General features: G+C 40.7%; 1 protein-coding gene across 1 annotated transcript in view; it reads left to right on the top strand.

The window, feature by feature from the left end:
* Positions 1-662: 662 nt before the first annotated feature.
* The window catches only part of LOC119575900, an 80,804-nt gene continuing 56,402 nt past the window's right edge, over positions 663-25,064 (top strand). Inside the window, exons 1-30 of the mRNA XM_037923437.1 lie at positions 663-754; positions 855-977; positions 1,051-1,180; positions 1,261-1,429; positions 1,501-1,606; positions 1,723-1,949; positions 2,022-2,151; positions 2,238-2,406; positions 2,485-2,600; positions 2,679-2,874; positions 2,969-3,108; positions 4,821-4,970; positions 5,047-5,181; positions 5,249-5,408; positions 5,492-5,721; positions 5,800-5,989; positions 6,070-6,294; positions 6,372-6,535; positions 6,615-6,742; positions 6,821-6,917; positions 7,059-7,184; positions 7,259-7,367; positions 7,447-7,620; positions 7,717-7,910; positions 7,987-8,179; positions 8,309-8,469; positions 8,550-8,739; positions 8,832-8,944; positions 9,017-9,236; positions 9,315-9,424. Of these exons, the coding sequence (XP_037779365.1) occupies positions 891-977; positions 1,051-1,180; positions 1,261-1,429; positions 1,501-1,606; positions 1,723-1,949; positions 2,022-2,151; positions 2,238-2,406; positions 2,485-2,600; positions 2,679-2,874; positions 2,969-3,108; positions 4,821-4,970; positions 5,047-5,181; positions 5,249-5,408; positions 5,492-5,721; positions 5,800-5,989; positions 6,070-6,294; positions 6,372-6,535; positions 6,615-6,742; positions 6,821-6,917; positions 7,059-7,184; positions 7,259-7,367; positions 7,447-7,620; positions 7,717-7,910; positions 7,987-8,179; positions 8,309-8,469; positions 8,550-8,739; positions 8,832-8,944; positions 9,017-9,236; positions 9,315-9,424 (4,539 nt within the window). The 5' untranslated portion in view covers positions 663-754; positions 855-890. The remainder of the gene's footprint in view (positions 755-854; positions 978-1,050; positions 1,181-1,260; positions 1,430-1,500; positions 1,607-1,722; positions 1,950-2,021; positions 2,152-2,237; positions 2,407-2,484; positions 2,601-2,678; positions 2,875-2,968; positions 3,109-4,820; positions 4,971-5,046; positions 5,182-5,248; positions 5,409-5,491; positions 5,722-5,799; positions 5,990-6,069; positions 6,295-6,371; positions 6,536-6,614; positions 6,743-6,820; positions 6,918-7,058; positions 7,185-7,258; positions 7,368-7,446; positions 7,621-7,716; positions 7,911-7,986; positions 8,180-8,308; positions 8,470-8,549; positions 8,740-8,831; positions 8,945-9,016; positions 9,237-9,314; positions 9,425-25,064) is intronic.

Below are 25,064 nucleotides of genomic sequence, written 5' to 3'. Positions count from 1 at the left end.
TATAGTAATAAAATGAAGAACTGTCTATGCACAGACCTCGACAACATTAGTGTAAGGTAAAGGCAATGACATTCATTGAAGTCGCGGCATGTAGAGTGTGGATATATATATTCCTTTCTGGAAAAAAAAATGTAGATATGCATACATACATATATATAAATAAATATATATATATACATATATATATACATATATATATATATATATATATATATATATATATATATATATATATATATATATATATAAACACACTGCACATATATGTATATATATATATATATATATATATATATATATATATATATATATATATATATATATTTATACATATATATATATATATATATATATATATATATATATATATATATATATATATATTAGAGAGAGTGAGAGAGATAGAATACGTAATTATGTGCACGGTGACTTACCATTCGAAATTTGAAGAGCAGACAAATGTTTTCTTCATCATCATCATCATCCTGTTTTCCTCCTTCACCCTCCGACATTTATGTTCTTACTTTCCCCTCCATTGTTTTACACATGTGAGATGCAGCTTTTTAAATAGGAATGATATTTCTCCCCCTGTCTAAAGAGTGCCTCCATAGATCCGCCAGTGTTTTTGTATCTCAACCAGTATATATTCGTCACTGAATAGGAGGTAATGACTGCATGGGCAATCGGGGTTAAGGTAGTTACACACTCCTCACTTAATAGAGAAACACGTCGTCTCTTCCGATAAAGAAGAAAGGTATTGTGGATTTCTAGTTAAAAATGGAGTTTTGAAAAGTAAGGGTTTTGAAAAGTAATAATAGCATTAATGTCTGTTACTAATCGTTTGTATTTTGCAGACTTGACACTACCGTGAAACCATCGGTGTGAAGTCCATGATGTGGACCACAATCACGGTGGTACTAACCCTCCTTGGGGGAATGGCTGCTGGGTTGCCTGAGATGCCATCAGTGGGCGATCTGGTAAGTAGCGATAGTTATGTTTAACTTTAAGAATCTTATGGACTATAAACTACAAAGAGATGTCTTCCAACAGATTGACGCTGTAGGAGAAAGGCCTTTTAGATCACTGAGGGATTTGAATGACTACACAAATAGTCTTCTTGATCTTGCCAACCACCACATGGCAAGGTCTTTCGCAGCAGAGACGCGACGATACAAAAGGGGTATTTGAAATTTCGTACAACTTTTTGCTTTTTTTTTTTATTAAAGTTTACGCTCCTATTAAACGTGCTTTATTTTTCAGCCCTTGATCTGACTTCGATAAAAGTGAGTGGTACAGCAGGTTATGGTACAGGATACATGTTTGCCATGGACGATTTGTCAAAGTTTAATTCTACAAATCTGCTTGGGGTGACTAAACTAACGGTGCATGATGGTCAAAACAATGCTTACTGGATTCTGACTTACGACGGGTAAGTATTTTTATATTGGAAAACATAAAACTAATTTAATGCAATTATGTACTAATTGCATGTTATTACAGGCAGCAGAGATCCCATGCTGTGGTTCAAGTGGACCCTGCTTTGAGCTTGTTGAAACTAGTAAACGTTTTTCAACTACCTGAAGTACCAGTCTTGGGAAAATGTGAAGTAAGAATTCATATAGAGGCTGTATAAAAATATAAATGATTAAGACATGTGGATGGATCCTTGAATATACTAGTTACTTGAATTTTAAGTAGCATATAAGCATTTTACAATTCCAGGCTTATATCCACAATGGAGTACTATGGATAGTAATATCAAGTGTGGACAAAGACTTGGTTAAAACGATTCGTGTGGACCTCCTCACGTCAAGTCTGGATATACCTCAAGTTCTCCAAGTAAATGGAATAGTAGGGGGAATGCATCTATTTGAAGATGGCGGCAGTTTGTATTTGGTGATGGGCATAAGAAGTTCCGCTCCGGGAAAAGCACATGAACCTTCTTCAAGGTATAGTGTATATCCTTCTGTGGATTAGCGTGTAGTGTTAATGATGTTGCATTAAGGTTACTTTCTTTCCAGTCTCTACAAACTAGTGGGTCACCACTTCGATAAGCAGGATGAAATTTCGTTCAGATGTCAAAATGTAACTAGCATAACTGGCTTCAAAAACAGAGGAGAATACTACTTGGTCTTTGGCACATCTAATGTTGTAAGTTTGTCTACAAGATTTTATCACTTAATGATAAAAAATATATATATATATTTTATTTATTTATTTAACGCTTTGACTTCCAGGACGGTACCCATGTGTATAAATTTAATGAAGCATTAAATACCATGTATTTAAGCCAAATACTAAATGAGATGGAAGTCGCTAGCACTGCATACTTCTATGAGCAGCAAGAGGGGAAACATTATGTAATTCTAAATATTGGTGCTGAAGCAGTGGTCTACCGTTGGGAAGGTGGGTTTTAAAATGAGTAGTCCCTACTACTTCCTTGTCAGATTTGACAAGAATTATAATCCTAAACCTTCTTCCCAGGTCTAGGGTTTCTCCAATGGCAAACGTTGGAAACGCAGAACTCTGTACCCGCTATTACAAGCATACAGTCTTTCACTTTTCCATCGCTAGAAACTATTCTCATGACTGCCCGTGGGGTAAGTTTCTTTTTGTTCAGTCTTGAAGATTGTTAGGTATAAGCATATTCTTAATTTTATTCTTTTTTTCCTCTACAGGACAGTGTATCCTTTTATACAGATGATGTGTATGGTTATTTCAAGCCTAGCTTTGTAATGCAAACGCACTGCCACTCCATACATAATCTTCTCATGAAGAGACTAAGCAATACTTATGTGATTGTGTATGTCTGTAAGGAAGGTGTAAAAAGCAGTCTCGACTCTAGGGAAGTGATCATGGACGAAGTAAACCTAGGTAACTTGATTTTAACTAGATCCTGTTGCTAAATTTTCAATACAGACTTTGTTATTTCAACTTGTGTAATAATGATTCTAATTGATTTTTTTAGAGAAACCAAAAGACAGGGAAGATCTTCTTCTCGAGTGTCTTGTCGACTTGCAAGCAGACTTGGATGGCAGAAAACCAACAATTTCTCTGCTTGAACAAGCAATTGCAGATGAAATTGTGATGACTAATGATGTATCACAGGTTGGTATGTTTGTAAAACAAGCTTGATTTGGGCAAGGGCTCTAGAGCTGCATGCCCATTGTTTGGGGGGGGGGGGAGGGGCAGCTTAGGAGATGGCAGTTAGAGGATGTCTAGTGTTGCCTTCTCTACTCTGCCTTTGTCTAGTAATTCTACATGGTATCTCCTCTAACCCCTCCTGTAAACTCCCTAATGAGCCATGTTTAGGTTAGGTTTGGATGGCTCATGAAACGACCTCATGAGCCATGGACATGCTAATCCCCCTTACCTATGCTTTACCCCTTGTGGGGGGGGGGGAAGAGGGAGGACCACCTCTTACCACCACACTACAGGCCTCCCATAGCCAATCTGTCGCCTAGTAGAGGTTTTGGAGGCCTGACCCTTTATTTAGAATTTTCATTTGTCCTGCACTTGGCTCTGCCCTAAAGTGAACTCTTACTTGCATACCTAATGCCAACAAGTGCCTATACCCAAAGCATAGCTTTCAAGCTTTCCTCTTCTCCACCTCCCTGTAATAAAAGTGGTCCTTAACACTCGCTATCCTATAGCCCTTTACATTAATCTTTTAAATCCCCCTCAGGGGGACACAAGAGTCCCTTACTGTCAAAGTAAAGTCTCTGAACAATGACTAAATTTAGTCCTTGTTGGTTAAATCGGTAGCTAGCTTGTGCATTACATAGTGCAATCTTTAAGATTGCACCTGCCCAGCCTTGCTCCCTATATTAAGTTTCAATATGCCAAGTTTAGCAAAGATTAATTGCTGAATGAGACTTGCCTACTTCATGAAGATGCACTGCTGGATTAGTGCTACTCTTCCCCCAGCTTTTTAAAAGTATCTAGCACCAAGGGTGCCTTCAAATGACACCCCCCCCCCTTAACTTAAATTGGTCTTGCTTGTCAAACTACATGACCATTTTAACATTGGCCTGTTTTCTACTGTTTTTGCCCAACATGGTCATGATCACTAAATTGCCATGTAAACTTTTAACTGTGGTAAAATTATTTATAGTGGGGTTTCCTCATCTAGGTAAAGCTTTTTAACTCTGGCCTTTTGTACATGACTTGCTCTGCCCCTGCTTGAAGTATAAAACTTCACATGATCTTAAATTTTACCCCTCCCAATAAACTTCAAGGTTTGAAAATGCTCTCCAACCTCTCCTCTACCCAGTATTTAACACTAGACCATTTCTAAAAAATTCCAATATACCACATTCCATCTATCACTTCCTCCACCACTAGAAATAACCTTTTGTAAAGAGATTTTAATATGTTGCCTCTAACACCATATTGGCAAAATCTTTGCCCTCTTACCAACATTAACATTGTCTCTTGCCTTGTTTTGCACTAGACTGCATGTACCCATAGAATGGTTATCCCCCTATGCCAATTCCTCAATGCCCCAACCCCTGCTTAATTTGTATTGCCCCCCCCCCTCTCTCCTAGCATCCCTTCACAAGATACTCCCTTGTCAATGATCTTCCCTACATCATTTCAACATTTCTAATGAGCCTTCATTTACCAGTTCTTTAGCCAAACCCCACCATAAATTAACCACCCTTTTACCCTAGAGTCTTCACCCCTCTAACCCTGTCCTAAACCTTTGTAGATTGACTTGTACTACAGTGAGATGTCCTAGTATAGGACAGATGATACTAGTATACTAAATTGTACCAAATTATTAGATTTAGTAAAGGCAGCTAATGTTAAAATTCCAGACCTGGCAAGAAACTCAAATCTTCACAGCTGGTCTGACCATTGGTGGCACAACAGGTATACTGCAGACTGCAAATGTAAAGGGTCAAGGTACAACACAACCACATGAAGAAACTTTCGAAGAGTTCTACGCAAAGACTGATAGCCTGGAGGCAAGTATATTGTTAATCTTCCCCCCCCCCCCAAGTTGGACATTAACAAACTGTCTAATGTTAAATCTATTTACAGGATGATGTAGAGGCCATTGGTGCTAGCTTGGATGGTGTCTTGTATCATTCAACAAACCAAGTGCTTTCAGGGTCTGTTGTTGCTTCTGTCATAACTGCAGACAAATTCGAATCGAATAGCACACGGGTTACAAAGGTTAGTAATGCAATGGAAGATGTGGAGGAAGCTTATGGTTTTAAAACTAATGTGGCTTAAATTTCAGTTAAATGATATGCCGGTGCTGGATATGTCTAGCACATTTATGATTGATGGAATAGAGCAGAACATAAGGTCTTCAATGTACGTTCATTCAATGAAAACGGATCTCTTCTCTACTAGAGAGCAAGGCTTGTCTGCACCTATTAATGATGTGCTTACCAACCGTAAGTACAAATAAAATTAAAGAAAGTAGACTGGATTGGGAGCTCCACTGAAGTGGAAATTTAATTTAATCTCGTGATTTCAGAATTCATGAGGAAGTCTGTTGCTTCACAAGAAGTAACGGGTAATCATCACTACAGTGATTTCCATGTAAACCACATCCATGGCAAGCAGGGTGATGGATCTCCATTAGTCCTTAATGGAATAGACACTAGTAAAATTGTGACTAAAGGAAACAATTTTACCTTTATGGACAAGAAAACCTTCCATAGCATGACCATTCTGCAAGAGTTAGATGTTCAACTTCTCAATGAAGTAAGAACTGATAACTAGTTTGTCTAAATTCTATCGGTGACAATAGAATGTTATAATAAACAAAAATTCTTATTCCAGGTCGACCTATCTGATCTTTCAAGCCATTTGGTGTACACTAATGTGTACAGGCCCCAAATACTGGATGGCTCATTTACTCTACATGATGTAAATGTGGATGGCAACGTTGATGTTAAAAACATCAATAGTGTCGACATGAAAGAACTTAACACCATGGTTGTCAGAACTTCTGGAGACTTTACATTATCTGGTAACAAAACTAGATTTTAGTTTCAGTAAATATACTGAAGAGTATGAACTTAAGAAATACTGTAATTTACCTATTTCCAGGTGATGTAACCTACCAGAAAGACTTCCATGTGTCAGGAAACCTGATCAGCCCAATACTAAATGGTATTGTTATGGATAACATTGTAGATAAAGATACCACCACCATAAATGGTGTCTATACCTTTACAAATGCAAACATTAAAGCAGCTATAGGCTGCTCCAACATCAGTGGAATAAATCTAAGCGTAGATGTTGTGACTGTTGATGCTGACCAGACTATATCGGGTAAGTCCACTGGCTGAGTAAAGAGCCTAGTGTGTGGGAGGGTTAGGTGAACAACTAATCTAGTTGTTATTTTTTAGGCGCTTTAACCTTCACTGACGACGTGTTGGTAACTGGCCCTGAAGGAGTAAAGATGTTGGATTCTGTTACCATTAATAACATCGACCCCTATAGCCTTGATAAGATGGATGACCATGGAAACCTCTTCGTAGAAAAGGCTGTTGTCTTTAATGCACCACTTCATGTAAGTAAAGAGTTTGGTGATTAAAAAAAAAAAAAAAAAAAAAAAAGGTATCGGAAAGCTAAATGTTTCCTACATGCAGGTGACAGAGGATGTAGATGTTGAAGTTATCAATGCATTGGCACTCAAAGGCATAGAAGACCGTTATTGGAGAAAGGAAACTGATCAAGTAATTGATGTCTTGCCAGAGATTGTATCTACCACTTTCAGGTAAAGGCTCTATGTATATGGCTAATAAAAATAGAACTTGGTTATTTCAAGAGCTAATTGAGCTGCATTTAATTGCAGTGATTATGTGACTGCTAAGAATATAAACAACCACCAGATGGCAGACTTTTTGTCTGTGACAGGCTCCCAAACCATCAATGGAGCCTATACCTTCCAGGTAAGAATTTTGGATAAACACTAGTTGCTTCTAATGAGCTTTTCAATTTGAATTAAAGATGGTGCTATATTGTAAATGGTATTTGTAATAAATCTAGGCCCAAATTTTTTTAGGGGGGAAATTAAATTTCCACTTTTACAGGGATTGGTAACCATAAATGGACATCTCAAAGTAACAGATGGCAAAGTAATAGATGGTGTGGATGTATCTTCACTACATGATAACTTGGTAACTCTATCTGATAATCAAGACATAGAAGCAGAGACCGTAAGTAATTTTTTTATTCTTAGTTTTATGACTAAAAAGTCTTCAAACTTTTACTAAAACGAATCTTCTTCTAGACCTTTGGTAAGGTCATCATATTGGGTGACTTGGTGCTGAATGGTGACCTCAATGGATGGAATGTTGTGACCGACTTGGTACGGCTTGACCAATCACTGCCCCAAACTGGTGAGTTAAGCTTTATTTATTTATTTATTTATTTTTTTTTTCACCAGTTAGCAAGTAGTTAACAAATTTATCCTTTCAGGGAGTCTTGCATTTTTGGACAAAGCTACAGCAACATCTCTGCAGCTGTCTAGTGCAGACCTTACTGTTCAGAGCCTTAATGGAATGGATGTGAAATCTGCTACAGAGGATTTGGTCTTGGTAAATGAAGATGCATCACTTGCTGGGCCCCTGAAGTTCACCTCCAATACGAAAGGTATACAAGACAATAGAATTATTGACCTGATTTTTAAATGCCAAAAGTGGCAAATGGAACATTGTAGGTACATTGATAAAATGCTTTATCTTGCAGCTAATGACCTCTTCGTTAGTGGAACTGTTGATGGTGTTGATGTGACGGATCTTGTAGACCGCAGCCTTAAGAAGACTTCTGCTACACCACAGGCAGTAACGGGGGCAATAACGGTGAACAAGGGAGTTCACTTTGATCAGAGCCCATCTTTGACCATGGTTAACAGCAAGGACTGGACCACCTACCTTAGCAAGGCAAGGGCATTTAAGTTTAAAATGTGTGTTAGAAAACACAAGCTACAAGAGTTTTACATTTTACTATAAATTTCAGGTTGTGCCACAAAATTACAATGGTGCAATTGGCGGAAAGAAGACTTTCACAAAGCCAGTATCTATATCCGGCAACTTCAACCCAACTACACTAAACGGGTTTAGTGTAGTTCCACTATCGGACAGAATACTGACAAAGAGCACAAACCAGAACGTTGGCAGCAAGTACACCATCAATGGGGATGTTATGGCTAGTATGTAGAGTGAATGCAGAGTTGGGTAACCAGATCTTAAATTTAAAGGGCTATCAATAATGGAAAGGAGTGCAGTATAACTGCACTCTACCTGCATCCCTGTAATGTACACGACCTTCTACTTTACAGCTAATGTGGTTGCAGCAGAAATTGATGGAGTGTTGTCCTCAAATCTCCTCCTCCTAGATGAGAGCAGTATTGTATCTGGCATGGTGGACTTTGCTGATAACTTAATCATTGCTGATGTAACGTCCGAGTCTCGAGTTCTTGATGGATGCAATGTAGTTCAGGTTTGTAAAGCAGGATTTTGTTTGTCTTAAATTCGTGTAATTAATTATAAGATGTATAATAAAACACTTTTTTTTTCTAGTTAAACACCTCAACCATCTGGAAAAATGGTAATGGAGATGTGGTAATGCCCTTCAACATGGCAGTAACAAATCTTCTAGTTAAAAAAGATGCAACTGCAAAGGGTCCAGTAAAAGCTGGAACAAGCCACATGGATGTCTTCCATTTCCTGGATAAGATAGTTACAAAGTCTTCCAACCAAGAAATAACAGGTTAGTTTAATGGATAAAAGTAGAAAGATTGTTCTAAACAGAATATACATAATTAGACTAAATTACCTTCTCCACTTAATGTTTATCTACAGGCACAGTAGAGTTCATGACAAACTTGTCTGTGAATGATCTTCTAACAAACACCATAGATGACGTTTATGTAGACAATCTCTATGCTGTGACTGTTATGGACAATGAAGCAAGTGTAAGTATTCAGTTTCTGGAACAACTGAAGGTCAAGATGTGTGAATGAACACTAAAATCCACTCCCTTGCAGGTAATAGACTGTGATACAGACTTCACCAAAGTTCTGACGGTTGATAATCTGAAAGTAAAAACTTCCCTGCACGGATCTGGTGTTGAAGGGGTGTTGATAAATACAATGAATGTAACGGATGTGAATACCCATGCAGTCCACTTGACGGGTGGACCATACATGATAACTGGTGACAAAACTTTCAACAGTGGTCTCTCTGTTGGCGAACTTGCTATTGATGGTGAGGCCCCTGGAAAGTTTGAAGTATATACAATATCATGGCTTAAGAGATGAAATAATGCCTCTAATTATTCTACAGGATCACTAGATGGAGTACCTGTAGACAACTTGGTGGTGCTCTCGGATCATAATAGACATGCTGCCAATATCCTCTTCAAAGCTCCCATCTCAATTAGTGGAGATCTACAGGTAGTAATTTCAGAAGTGTGTGTGTGTGTGTGTGTGTGTGGGGGGGGGGGGGTTACATAGTAAAGTTTTAATTTTAATTTCTTTTATTAAGGGTTGATGGGCTTGGATAATGTGCCCTTGAGCAGCTCCTATCGAAGGATCAAATAGATTACAGAAACTTAAAAGCTCTCTACTATATTTGAGGAGTGAAAGGGGAAAGGTATATCTTCGGGGGGGGGGGGTAATTTTTAAAACTCTTAAATTAAAATTGGGTGTATCTAAATTTCCTAAATTTTCAGGTGACCTCTAGTTTATCCCATAAAAAGGGGTCGGGTGTCAGAGTTTGTCTTAAATGGGGAAGGATCAGAGGAGAAGAAGGAGAAAAAGCCCTTCTCTGGAGGGTTACATTATGGGTGAAACCAGGCCCCTGTGGTAAATGGAAAATATTCGGAGAAAATAATGGGGGCCGGAAAGACAGGGCGCAACATAATAAAGATTTGGAAAGTAGGGTGGGGAAATACTAATTGGTGTCTCTAAAAAGGGGATAATATAGCTTTTTTTTGCTCAGGTTTTCGAAAGCCAACAATATCGCAAGAAAATTTTTTTTGGTACAAGGAAATGAAAGGGTTATGATCTTTCTAAAACCGATATGGGGCCTCGGCCAAAAGGAAACTTTAAAGCAGAATGACCGCTTATTAAACCCAAAAAATTGACTTTGTCAATTCCAGTTAACAAGCTACTCTCCGTGGAAGTAAAGCTCTCCCTCCCCCCCCTCAATATGTTTTTTTTTATTAACTAAAATTCTGAAATTTTTCGAATTTTAAAAACTACCATTATTGAAAGAATAAACAAAAGGCTATATCCTTTCTGGAAAAATGAGTTGGGGAAACTTTTTGGAGGTTCATCAGTTTTGGCTGTGCGGGATTGCAGTGACTACATTGCGATGCCCTTTGCATATGCACCTATGAAGTAGGAAAATTTTCAGATAAAAATGAAGTCTGTTTTTAGGAAAAAAGGTTTAATTTCAACCTTTTTACAGGTTGATGAAACGGAAATACCAGATGAAGGGATGTAAACTCTGCTTTCATTTTCATACAGGGGGGTTTATAAAAGGCACGATAATAAGCAGGAATATCAAACATTTTCTGAAACAGAAAACTTAATAAAGGCTATTTTTTAATTGGTTAAAAATTCCCTTTTAGTTTTCCCAAAGGGTGGATCAAGTACTGTAAAGTTTTGCAAAACAATGGGAAACGGACCTCCCCACAGGGATCAGACTAGGAATTTTTGCAGATAAAAAACCTTACCACCAGGGTGGCACCTACAGGGGGAGGCAGGTGAAATTTTCTGGTAAGTTGGGGGTTTTGGGGCTATCCCTTTAACCCCATGGGGTTACAATTTGACACCTAGTGTAATAGGAAAAACTGTCTAATAATATGACAAAAATAGTTTACATTATCATCAGATACCCTGTGTTTTTTGCCCTGGATCTAAAACAACCCTTTTAATTAGATGCTAAGATCTTGGTGTAATTAAGTGTACACTTTAACAAGTTTTGTCTAATCACAAGTTGACTACTACTTTTTTTTTTTCCAGATTGAATACTGCTCCAACAACAAAATTCAGTGGTTTTAAATTTAAAATAACAATGCTAGATGTGTTTTGGTCTCTAGATACTGCCTATAGTGTTTCAACACTCGATTTGACCTGGTAATTTAAAATTCGAACTTAAATAAAATTTTAAATTTTATTTTTTGGGTCCCAAAATTTTTCCCAAAATTTTCAGGGAGATGAAGGGTTGGTTTTTGCTCTTGGTAAAATTTTTGATGGCGCAAATGATACTGTGTCCTTTTCATGGCCCCTCACAATTGATCTCTGGTTATGCGAAAAAAAGGTAAATGGCAAAAGGAAATATACAAACTCGTTATATTTTAGAACAAGATGTATGTATATTATTATAACTCTTTTTTCCGTTCCCCCTTGTTCAAGAATTTAGGGGAACATGTGACCTGGGGCATTTTTCTGAATTAAGAAAATTAAAGGAAAGTTCTTTACTTTATCAGAAAAAAAAGGCAAAACCAAAATGCAAGGAAAAAAAAATTAAATACAAAAGGCGGTAAGGTTGGGTTTTTTAGAAAAACATGGATTTGTATAAATTTTTTAAGCCTCTGTAAGAGTAGGGAAAAAGTTTGATGTATTTTTTTACTTCTGCAGGTGTTCAAGACATAGTTCCGTTAGTTTCCATTCGAGAGTTTCCCAACGTTTGGAGTTTCCCCAAAGCCTCGTTTTCCTGGGCGATGCCTCACTTGGCAGTACTTTCGGACTTAAAAGTACCCTAGATATCTATAACTCTTCCCTTTCTAGTAAGTAAAAAAAAAAAAAAAAAAAAAAAAAAAAGTAAACTGTAGTTAAAAATTAATTAATAAAGTTTGAATTCTCTTTCAGGGTTCTTTTTGCAGCAGGCAGGGGGGGGGATGTGAGACTCCCTGAGGGAAAAGATTGAACGACAGGGGATTGCTTATTGTTATTTGTACAATAAAAATCAAAGATAACAATAAGTTTAAATGCCAAAGGATATTTACGATTAAAAGGGAGTGTGGAGCTTGTTTTTTTTTAATTTTTAAAATAAAAATCTATGGTACAGATATTTCATTAGCCTATTCCCCCCCAACCCCTTCCCCGTTGTGTCGGGGGGGGGTTAGGGGGCGGAGACGGGGACCAAGATGGGGAACCCCCCAACCTTGGGACTGGGGCCCTCGACTCAACAAATTTTGCATGGTCTTTATTTTCCTTTTCCCCCCTTTCGTTTCTGCCCCCTTCCCAAACCCCTTCTCCATCCACCTCCTAAGGGGTGGAGCCGTGCGAAAGGATGAAAGGCTGCTTTTGCCCGTTCTGAACGGGCCCGAGGGAGCCTGGGGACGGGATTCCGTTTTGTTTTCTGCCCTTACCCCCCCAAGGGGACCCCGAGGGGGACTGTTTTTTTCCCCAAAAATAACCAGGCTTTCCCTGGCCAGTAATGAAAACTTATTTCCCCTATTAGGGGGAATGAGGCTTGCCCCCCTTTTCAAATAGCCCCCCAAAAATGTAAACCCACCCCATTTCCCCGACCCCCGGGTCTCCTTTTACCACTGCAATAAATACCCCCTCATCAATACCTACTAGTACAACCCTTAAGGAACATTTCCCCCTCTCCCCCGCAAGCCAAATTTAAAAACCCCTACCCCCACAACCTCCAACACAACCCCCCCATCCTCCCTTTTTAATACCTTTCCCGCCTTTTTTCCCACCCCCATAAAAAACCTCCCTCAAACTACTCCATCTTCGTCACGCCCCCGCCCTTCTATACCCCTTTTCTACAAAAAATTTTGAATACCCCTTCAGTGCAGCAAAAAGGGACCCATTTTTCGTGATTCCTCCCCCAAACTCCCTATCTGACAAACCCTTCCTTCCAACAAAGCTCAAAAAAAAATAGGTTCTCTTTCTACCGCCCCACCCCTCCCGTCTTTCACGGTAAAATCCGAAAACCAAGCTATAGCATTAACAAATAAAAAAGACCCATATGGTAACCCCCTCCTTGCAGAACCCCCTCCAACCCCCAAAACTTCACCCAACAGTTTCAATCTCCCCGCGAAGGCCCAATCTATGACAAAGATTGGTCAGATTGTGGGGAAAATCTACTTCGTCTCACTGACATGGCAACATCAGTGCAAAGCTACTCCCTTCCCCCCAGAGGTATCGAAAGAAGCTACTAACATAGCCAAAAAATTCCCCCCGTAGAAGGGCCCCCCTTTTAAGTTACTGAAGGGGAATCCCTCCCGTTCGTCCCTACCAAACCCCCTCCCGTCATGCCAAAACTGTTGGCGTCTAGGACACCCCGCCAAAAATTGCCGTTCCACAGCCAGATGCCCCCCAAGTCCCAACCTGGCCATCCCCATCAAAATGCCTGCACAATCACCCCAAAAGGCCAACGTGGCGGCCCCATAATGATTTAAAAGGGCTGTCCCCCCCACAAATTTTAGTTGAGGGACAACTCTCAGTTAAAATTGGACTCACACTACTTTAAGCCAACAAGAAGCACGTCGACGGGTTTCTCTTTATCCTTACTCAGTAATACTGCTCACTCTACCAATTCTCCTAACCCCCCCCCCTACATCTAACCCCCCCCTACATCTAACCCCCCCCCTTCCCCACCTCCACCTTTCCCCCGTCAAACTCTTTTTTCCATCCTAAAACCAGACACTCCAAACTCTACTACAGAATTTCAATCACCCCCACAACCCCAAAAACTCCCTCTCCCTACTCGCCTACCCTAACAGGAGAACAAACGTTCACCCCCTCTTCCCCCACCCCACAATACTCCACCTTCCTTTGTCCCATGTTTGAGACACCAGCCCTCTTTTTCCCCCCCCCCAAGAAATCCTTTATCCCCCAAAACCCCCACCAACCCCCAGAAAAAAACTATTGAAAATATTTAAGATTATAAAGAAAACACACTCAACCCCAAATCTTCCAACTCCTGCTCCTTCCACACTCCCAAAAACTGTGATATCCTCCTCCCCCTAAAAAAATCCCCCTACACCAATCCTCCTACCCCCCACCCAACACAGCCCCTCTCCCCCGACCCCCAACCCCGCCCACATTAACCCCCACCATCCCCCCTATCCCTCCACCCCTCCTGGGTGACACGTATCCTTTGTCACAAGTATCCCCTTCCCCAGACCCTCCATCCCCTAATACCCCTCCCAGTAGAAACCAACTCCCACCTCTATTCCCGAACCCCTGGGGCTTACCCCCCCCTAGCTGTTCCCCTCAATCTCCAAAAAGTAACAATCATATCGTAAAGTATAATATCCTTCTTTGGGAAAATTTTGCGGTTTTTCCCTACCATAGACCGACCTTCGTCAATCTTTCCTCTTAAAACCCATCTATTTTATGCCTTCAAGAGACCTTTTTTACACTCCCCCATCCCAAACCCCAATTTCATTTTGTCTTTTTCCCCCCTTTCCCTTTATGTCTCATCCAACTTTTCAATCAAGACACCTTTTTGTCAACCTCCCTTTCAAACCAATTTCCCCCAAGTTTTCCGTATTTCCTTCACGTGGATAGTGTTTCAGTCTACTTTTTTCCCCTTCCCCCCACATTGATTTGGCTTTGAAAAATCTAATTTTTAAACTTTAACCCTTTCCATAGTTGGGCTTTAACTGCCGCCACACTCAGGGGGGGTTCTATCACAAAATCCCCAGGCCGACCCAGAGCGCTTTCTCCCGCTGACCTTAATTCTAAATTCAGATCGCCCCACACCTTTGATAACCAGCAATCTTTTTTATGCATTGACCCCTCCTTTTCCCCCTTTTTCATTTTGATTTCACTGGTCATCTTAGACCACTTTTTCCATATTACCACTTTCCAGTTTTCCTTTTTCCTACTTTTATACTTTCAGACATGACCCTTTTAATGTTTAATTGTGAGGGGCCCTCCCGTCTGACCATACACCCCCCCCCCCCCCGTAAATGTCTTGTTGGTGTTTAGGCAACCTTACTTTCCATTTTTCCCAATGCCCCATGTGCTCAACCAGGTGATAATTGATCAAGCTCCCATAATGAATTTTACAGGGGCTGCCCTGTCTACAATTTTGAGTGAGGTGGAAATTCAGATTCAAACTAATAGAGAACCTTAACAATAATATACAAATGACTTAAAATCCGAAAGTGGAATATATGCTGCAATTAGCAAACGAGGAGAAAGTTTGGGAAATCTCCCTCCAACAGCATCGATATTTACTGCAGACTGCAGTCAGTGATAAACATTGAAAATTGATAGTTGTGATATTCTCTGACTCTAGCAGTGCATTACAAGCTGTTGAAAGTTTAAACTACTCCCACCCAGTAGTAAAGAGAAATGCTGGCTTGGCTATCACTTGTATCATCATGAAAAAGATCATCCTGTGCTGGGTCCAATTAATGTCATCTCTGCAAATGAATTAGCAGGTAAAAAAGCCAAAGCTGCTGCTTCCCTTCCCACTGCCTTTGATTTCCCTCTCCAAAACTCAGACCTGAAGCCCCAGATTAAAGAATCGTTAACCCAGTGTCATCGAGTGGCAAGACTACAATGCCATGTAATAAAAGTTTATCATTGTCTTTACACATAGATGACTCAATGAGTGCTTAGTCACCAAGGAGTCGGCTATTAGTCTTACCTATCTCATCTGTTTACGCTTTTCCTTCATTTTTTGAAAGCTTCATTTCTATTTTATTGTCTTTGATGTTATTAAAACATTAATAACTTAATAATCATAATATCACTAAGAATGATAACAATATTAAAAGTTTTAGAAAGAAACTGATTTTCCTACCAATTCAAAGAATGGGCAAATCAGGATCGGTCACTAGGGCCAACTGCTGGCTGAGTACACTGAGTATGTAGCAAAACTCACTAAAATCTAAAGGGGACAGTACATAAAACCACTGACATTGGGTTAAAAGACAAATGGAGAAACCAATGGAAAAATAAATCCCCTAATAAGCTAAGAATTATTAAAGATGATCCTGGTCACAGAGAAGTAGTGGTAGTGCTAACAAGAACCCGAATAAGGCACCTAAGATTGACACACAGATGGCTCATGTCTGGATCCCCCCTGCTATATGCCATAGATGCCATAGCATCTAAGGAAACGCGGACTAGATATTTACAAAGAACCATGTATTTTTTAAAATATATGAGGATTATGATTCTGTTCATAGTCTTTCATAGTTTCAAATATAAAGTAATGTTTTTTATGAAATATAAATAATCTTATTAAAGGTTTAAAGTTTTAATCATTTCAGATACAAAAATATAATTACATATGCCACCAATGACCCTCGATGTTTATGAAGTAGAAAATTTTAATAAATAAATAATCTGATTCAAACTCTGCTTCACCTTTTTTTTTTTTTTTTTACAACAAATATAGGAGCTAGGGGTGCAGGGTTAAGGTCCAATATAAGGGATCGCCCCTACCTTTTACTTCAGCCCTCACCCCAACTTTTTTTTTTATCCCTTGCTGTCCACTTACCCAAATCATTTTATCATCGTTTTATCTATTTTTGCTACAATACTTTATTGTAATGCTATGACCTGGCATATTTGTTTTTACCATTAACAATTCTGGAAATTCATAAACATCACCTTATTGAACCAAAAACCTCTCTTGGGGGTTTTGACCCCAAGCCCCACCCCATCACTATATTTTGAATATGCCACTAATGACCTTAGATGTTGATGCTGCAGAAAATATTAATCAAATAAATGAATAAATAAAATACTTCATCGGGGCTACCGTACCTACAAGTTAGTGTTAGAGGTAATAGTCCTCGGATTCCAAGGCCAGGTTTCTCCTTGCTACCTATTCCAATGCTGTCCTTTGCATTGCTCCTATTCCCTTAAAGTTTCTAAATCTTCAGTTCCTCTTCCTTCTTTCCCCCTTACATTCCCAACTTTTAACCCCTCCCTCCCAAATTACTTTGCTTCTAGATTGAACCAGAGATTGGAGTGTACAAACTTAAACATTCCGCTTCATCTACTCAATCCTCTCCTACTTATACCTCTTCCTTCACCCCGCAGACATGTATCCCCTTTGCTCTCCCTTTTGAACCTTCATTTCTCAGACCTCCCTAATCAACTCCATTTCAAACTCTGGATACATTAAAAAATATCATACCTACATCTCGTCTCTCGACTCCCATTCCTTCTACTCTTAGTGACTGCTAACATAACCTGCTCATGTTCTCCCTACACCCCTTCGTCCCTCTAACACAGTCCATTCCCCTGCTTCATCCACCTTCCTTTATCCCTTTTGCTCTTTCATGGATACACAAGACGACCTTTTATTAACACCCTCCCCCCGATTTTTTGCCGGGGGGGGGGGCCATAGGATATGGAGACTGGGACCCAGTGCTATGATCACTCCAGCTTTGGGCCTCAGTCCACAACTTGTTTCATTTAGCACTCCAACTCCTTCTACTATCTACTTCCTAAAGTGTGAGAACTGTTCCAAAAGGACAAAATGTTGACTTCTGCCAGTCTTGGGAAGTGATGGGCACAGTATTTCCCTGTTTAATTGTCTAGCCCTTGCCCCTAAAGGGGATCCTCAGAAGTAGACTGTTTCTCTTCCCAACAGTTATACCCCTTTATCTACTTATCCCATTGTCTTAAATTCTCTATGTTCTCTAACCCCAGGCTCTCCTTTGACCACAGTTCTGAACACTACTACTACTCCCCCCCCCCTGAATGCCAACTATCACCTCAGAGGTCATTTCTCAACCTCCTGAAAACATGCCTCCTACTTAACAGCCTCTACTTTATCTTCTCCCCCACAGCTTTCTTCATCTACTACCCCTTCCTCCCTTATTACTTCTATGCTGCCTTATTCTCCATCTCTCTGCAGTACTACCACTCAACACTGTTCCTTCTTCCACATGTCTCTATCCATTTTGAATTCTGTTTAGACCAGTCAAATGAGATAGATTTTCTCTAATCCCTTCTACAATCCCTTTCCTTCCTGCCACCAGTTACATATGAATCCTAATCTAAAGCATTATCAACCCTCATAGACTTCACTAGCAAACACATTCCTGCACAGCCTCATCCCTCCCTCAATACCTCTTCCTGAACTGTCAGAATTATTGACCAGGCCAACCTGCCAAACATTGCTGCTCCATAGCCCAATGTCCTTATGTGCCCAACCTGGTCATGGTCGATCAAACTGCTTTGCACAAAACAGTGTGCCAGATGTGGTGGCTCCCATGATGTATTTATAGGAGCTGCCCTACCCACAAGTCTGTGTTAGGTTTTTCTTACTACTCCAGTGCTACCCTTCACTGCCTCCTTCCTCCAAAATGTTTCTGTATCTTTTCCTCCTCCATCTCCTACCCCATTCTTTCCCAATAATCTTTGTCAGTACTCCGAATCCTACCCATCCCCCTCCTTGCTCTACCCGTAGCAGACAATCTAAACATTCCACCCCATATTCTCCTACCACATTCTCTCCTCCACCCCTACCTCTTCCTCTACCCCTCAGGTACCTATCTCTTCTTTCCCCCCTCATAATAAAACCTTTGTTTCTCAGACCTGCACATCCAAATCCACTTCAGAAACTCTTGAAGACATTCAACACTAAATCTAAATCTAAATCCCTACACCTCATCAATTGTCCAGTCTTTCTGCTCCCATTTCTTCTATACTCGGTAGCTGCCGACATTAATTATCCTGCTCACAATTCCCCTACACCCCTTTCTCCCATTCCCTCCCTCACCCCTGCTTTATCCCATTCCTTCCACACTATCCCTTCCACTTCCCCCTGATACACATGCAACATTGTCACAACACCCTTTCCTGGCTTTTCTTCCCAACATTTCTCCTGAAATAGATTTGATTACCCTTAAACTGCCTTTCTCCTTTTGTTAATCTTTACCTTACCCCACAATAATCCTTGCAAAATTCCACATATTCCTTTAACAACTTTGATCAAATCACCATTGTTAAACCCTACCCTAGCCCATTTATTGACCCTCTCTACCTTAACCCTCTTTGCCCCTTTCAGTATCATACTATCCTAAATTGTGTAACCTTTGATGTCTAGCACATTTATTTTGCTTTGTAATCATTTATCATTAACCTTCCTGACATTTCTTCTGAAACTGCTCTTTATCTGTTTGCCCATTTTGCCAATTTACTCACCTTCTAATCTTTCAATGCCATACTATCCTGAACAGCTGTAAGACTAATGTATAGTACATTAGATCAACAACCCCCTGTAATAGATTTGATTTGATTTTTTTTTTTTTTTTTACTGAACTGCAGAAGTTGGGTATGGTTAATATATAAGTTAGACATCTTAATCCGAAGTCTGGGCTGCATTTTACATTCGCACGATTTGCGGTAATGGTGGTAGTTATGATCATAGTGTAATCTGCTATAGGAAAATATGGTGTAAGCTAAGTCAAAGATAATGGCAGTGTTAGATAACAAATCTTGTTGGTTACCGTCTATCTAATATTTCTCCCAATATCATCCGCACCATCCCATCCTCCAGTCTTCATCTTCTCCCTTATTACTACTATTCATTCTTTGTCCACCCACCTTTCCGGAGTATTTTCTCGAAACTGCTCCCTCTTCCTCAACTACTTTTACCTCTAGATATCTTTTGAGTATTCGTTTTAGCCCCGAAAAGTGGGATCAATTTTTTTTACCCCCCCCTCCCCATCCCAAAACTCCAACAAAACTATCCTCTTCTAACAATGTCCAAAAACAACTAGGCAAAGTTTCCAATCAGAAAAGGTGAGGAAGTATCACAAACTATCAATTTTCAATGTTTATCACTTTGTCTGCAGTCTGGGAAATCTCCCTCCAACAGCATCGATATTTACTGCAAACTTTCTCCTCGTTTGCTAATTGCAGCATATATTCCACTTTCGGATTTTAAGTCATTTGTATATTATTGTTAAGGTTCTCTATTAGTTTGAATCTGAATTTCCACCTCACTCAAAATTGTAGACAGGGCAGCCCCTGTAAAATTCATTATGGGAGCTTGATCAATTATCACCTGGTTGAGCACATGGGGCATTGGGAAAAATGGTAAGTAAGGTTGCCTCAACACCAACAAGACATTTACAGGGGGGGGGGGTGATATGGTCAGACAGGGAGGGACCCTCACCAATATAAACATTAAGGGTCATGTCAGTGGAAAGTAATATTGGCAATATTGGTGGGGTTTTATGGCTTCTAGGAGGCCTTTCTGTAGCATTGTGCCAATACATTGGCCATGAGGCAGGCGAGTAAATCTTCATAATCAGACAAATTTGTCAGATAGGGCAGTTTGCCAGAAAGATGGGAGATTGCAAATATTGGAGGGAGGAGGCTGGGCAGGAATGGATTTGACAGTGAAGTCTGTTTAGGTTCATAATGCTTTAGCTTGGGTTTCAGAGGTGATTTAAGAGGTAGGCGCAATCAGGGCAGCTGTGAAATTAATTTTTGCACATTTGTTTTTGTTGACATTGCTGGAGGAGGAAAATTACCAGAGTAGGGGTGGAGTAGTGGTATGTAGAGGGGATCATGAAGAATCCTTTATTTGGCTGGGCCAAAGTGTAGGAGAGGTTTGTAGAGGTAGGGGATAGAGGGATAGGGTTGAATGAAAAAGGAAGTAGTATCCAGAGGTTTAGTACTGTGGGTTAATGGTTAATGGTTAAAAGAAAAATAAATGTGCTAGACATCTAAGGTAATGTAGCACTATAGAAAAGTATAGTAAAGGGTAGTAAAGGACAGTTGAGCTAGTAGTTAGTTGCTATACATCAACAATCTAGAATAATATTGGAAAAATTAAAGATGGGGAAAGGAGTTGATGAGTGAATGGATTAAGGTAGGATTAGGTAAAGGGATTAGATCAAGTGAAGGGTGTGTATATGCATCTGAGGAAGGAGAACAAAGTGTGGGATTCCATAAGGATGTCTAATTGGTTGGGAGGTCAGTGAAGGGAGGATAGGTGGAGGAAAGCAGAGGTACAGGGGGAGAGATATCTGACTTTGGTGGGGCATGAAAAACAGAGTAACAAATATGGGGGTAAGGTATAAGGCATGGAGGAACGGAATGGACAGAAAATGGAAGAGGTCGGAAATGGGGAAAGGGGGAATGGGAGGAGGGGGTATCCATGCGAATGGAAAAAGGAACAGGCAAACATGGAGAAGCAAAGGTAGGAAACAGGGATCACAGGATAGTTAGTTTGGCGAGGGAAAGTTGGTGGAATCGAGCATAGCATAGCATAGCATTGGAGTGAGAGAGAAGGGTATTGGAGTGGAGTGCCATACAAGAAGAGTGTTGGTTGGGAACCTACATGTTTACGAGAGACAAGTGAAACCATGGTTAGTGGCCCAGGAAGATATTCAGGACATTGCAGACTGGTGGAGAGTTGGTATGGATGTGCCTTTGGTAAAGATGGTTAAATCATCAATATATTGTGACGACCAGGCTCTTGGTGGTATAACTGAGACAATGTCAATAATAGCAAGAAGGAATGTGGTGGTGCTGAGCACACTGCCTTGTGGGACACCTGTAAACTGAGGGAAGGATGATGTAGTTTGCACAAACTTCTAGTTAGAGCAATGGGGTGGTAATCTTGAGGGAGGGCACCTGATCTATTGGGTTTCAAGAAGGGAGGATAAGAGCTCACCGATGGGAAGGAAAATCCCGACGTCCATATGTGGTTGAAAATAGGAAGGATAAAAGGAAGGTGAATGGTGTTGAAGCATATGGTAGTGAATACCATCGGGGACTTCATGGGTGTTGTGGCACAACTGTAAGGCAGCACTGTAAGGACTCCGTAGAGGATAAGGTGGATGATGATGGAGGTGTGTTTTCTGACGGTCTTAATAGTGGTTCTCGCCTTTCTCCACACTTCTCTTCCATTGACCTGGCTTAAATAGTCACCTAGTTCATTAGTGGATCAGAGATGAGAGTATCTTGAATATGGAAGAGGGATGGGGGGGGGGGGGGAGTGTTTGCCTGATAGTTTATGGATCCATTGCAAAACAGCTGAAATGGATGTAGATGTGATTAAGGAAAATATCACCAGCTAGTTGCTTTACTATTATGGATTATATGATGAAGACAGGTAGTTGCTTTTTTTTAACAGAGATAAGGGCAGATAGCTGATTTAGAGGTGCCCCGTTTCAGCTAAGCTAAGCACTTTGAATGAGAAGGGGGACAGGGGTTGAGTGAAGTAAAGTGGTCACTATTGGGAAAGTGGTCTAGAACTGACCAATGGGAAATCTAAATGGAGAGAATGAGAGGGTTCAAGGCATGAAAAAGTGTGGGGGCCAATCTGAATTAAGAGTAAGGTAAGTTGTGGAGAGGAAGTGTTTAGGGATCAGACATGAGAGGTATTGAAAGAATCCCCCAAAATGTGGAAGCAATAAAAATCAACTACAAGGAAAGGTGACTGGAGTTGGGAAATTAGAGTTTAAGGCAACTAAGTAAATGGGGTGGGAAGGGGAGACGTAGACTGAATAACTGATCCCAGGTGAAGAAATATGCGAATAACTGTGTTATACCTCCCTTTCAAAGCACTGGTCCTTGCATAGCATGTTTTCTGATGGATAAGTATAGTTGAGACAAAGGAAGTGTGGAGGAAGATAAAATGGTAGTTGGGAATTGGTATAGAAGGATATGTAAGAAAAGAAAGAAAAGTTACAGTACATTGGAGAATTTGAAGGGGAAGGAACTAGAGGGTGAGAAAAAGGAATGGGGGGAGGTGGTGTAGTATCAGGGGGGTATCAGGAGGTGGAGGGCATAGTTGTGACATGAAGGAGTGGAAGAGATAGTGGGGATGGGGAGGAAGGGTTAATGTAGGTGGAGCTGGAGCTGGGGGAGGTGGGCTGTGTTTAGAGGGAGGAAGAGGAGGAGGACAAACAGCAGCAAGGAAGGAAGGAAGGAAGGGGTGCAAGGGGAATACAAGGAGGATGGATATCAGCAGTCACAGATGAGGTGACTGGGAGTTGTGGAATTGGAGGGTAGATAAGGGATTTTGGTGTCAATTTGGGACTTTATCAGATAGTTGAGTATTCTGAAGTCTATTGGAGTTGGTTGGGGGAGTTGAGAGACTTTGAATTTGATTGGTGAAAGTAGGAGGTAGAAGTAGGGAAGCAAGGTGTATGAGGGATAGGTATAGGGGAGAGTGTAGGAACGTCTTGGGATGGAGGGGGAAGGGCAGAGCAAACAACATTACTGGAGTAGGGACCAAGAGAAATCTTGTCAATATGCTTCTTGTCCGATTTCACATAGAGCAAGGCAAAGCCTGAATCTGAGAGATGATACCACAGACTCTACTTGTAGGTGGGGCAGCCCCTATAAAATACATTATGGGGGCTGCCACAGTTGGTATGCACGACTGCAGAGCAATTCTATTGGTCATGACCAAGTTAGGCACAGGGTATTGGGCTGTGGAACAGCCGCCTTTGGCAGGCTGTACTAAATTCCAAAAATTGACACTGAAGGGGAGGTTATGGTCAGGCAGGGTGGGATTATCCTAGGTAAGGATTAAAAAGGTCATACCTACTGAAAATTGTGGCAATGTCCATGAGGCAGGCAAACAAGTCCTCTCCCCACTCTGACCAGTTTGTTAGATAGCAATTTGTTGGAGATGGTTTCACTGCAAGTATTGAGGGCTAGGAATGGGGTTGCCAGAGATCCGTCAGGGTTGACAGTTCTATAGCTTAAGTTTTGAATGCAAAAGACAAAACAGGAGCAATCATAGCCAAGTCAAAAAATATCATTTGGCTGATCTAAATAGAGCAAAAGATTTGTAGAGATGGCATGGTAGAGAGCGAGCGAGCGAGCAAGCAAATGTATTCACCCCCAGAGTCCCTGGGTATATGGTTAAAGATTTGTACCATGTCAAATTAGCCGTTTATTCAAGTATATTGAAGTGGGGGCTTTGGGGTGAAGCCCCCCCCCCTCCCCCAGTGAGTGACCCCCTCCAAGAAGTCAAGTTTACTGACCTACAGAACTCGGTCTTTGCAATCACCTGCATAGCAGGTGGAGTGGAGAAGAGAAATGTAGAGGCAAGGCTCAAGGCGGGGGGGGGGGGGGGTTGTTGGGGCAGCCTATGGCTGCTTTAATGTTCTGCTACACCACAGGCAGTAACGGGGGCAATAATGGTGAACAAGGGAGTTCACTTTGATCAGAGCCCATTTTTTACCATGGTTAACACTACCACCCCAGTGGGCATAGGATGGCATAACTATAGGTATGCCTGCAGTTTACTCAGTATTAAATCTTTCTCCTAAGCAAATATTATCAAGTAATATCATTAGGCAATATTGAGCTTGCCTAACATTCAACATTAGTAGGTTGGGCAAGTTCTGCTCAGAACTAAAAGGAGACCCTTATTAGACAGGCTAATGGTTAATGGTTAATGGTTAAAAGCAAGAGAAATGTGCTAGACATCTAAGGTCATGTAGCACTATAGTTAATGTTAGGGAAGGGTGGTTGAGTTAGTGATTAGTTGTCTAAGCTGGGCAAAGGAATTGGTGAGTGAAAGGGTTAGGGTCGGGTGTGGTAAGGAGTTAGATTATATGAAGGATATGTATGTGTTTGAGGAAAGAGAATAGGTTGTTGAAGCAGAAAGTGTGGGATTCTGTAAGGATGTCTGATAGGTTGGGAGGTTGGTGAAGGGAGGATAGGTGGGGGAAAGCAGAGGTACGGGTTGTTTCAAAACGTGGGCACGACAATAGGATGTGTGGGATTGAAAGGGGAACATTACATAAGGAACATAAGGGTGGATCAGATTGTGACATCAGATAGGAGTGTGTTAGACGGGTGTGGCCAATGCGTAATCGGGCGAGAGCAGTCTCCCAACGTCTGTTCCGATGAAATGGAGCTGACCAGGAGGAGATTGATAGTTTTACAGAATGTAATTTATTAGTGCGGAGGCTTGACCAAAAAGATTGCCATCGATTATACAAGAAGGTCTTAAAGTGTGGGTAATAATCCGTGGCTGGGATACGTGAGAAGCGTGGTTGTATGATGTGGACATAGAGGCAGCGTGCTAGTGATCTGCTGTTCATTGCCGGGATTCCAACAAAAAGCTGGGGCACTGGATCTACAAACAAGGGGTGTGTGTGTATTGACT

Source organism: Penaeus monodon, chromosome 8 (genome assembly GCF_015228065.2).
Source record: "Penaeus monodon isolate SGIC_2016 chromosome 8, NSTDA_Pmon_1, whole genome shotgun sequence".
NCBI lineage: Eukaryota > Metazoa > Arthropoda > Malacostraca > Decapoda > Penaeidae > Penaeus > Penaeus monodon.
This window is presented reverse-complemented; position numbering and strand designations above follow the sequence as displayed.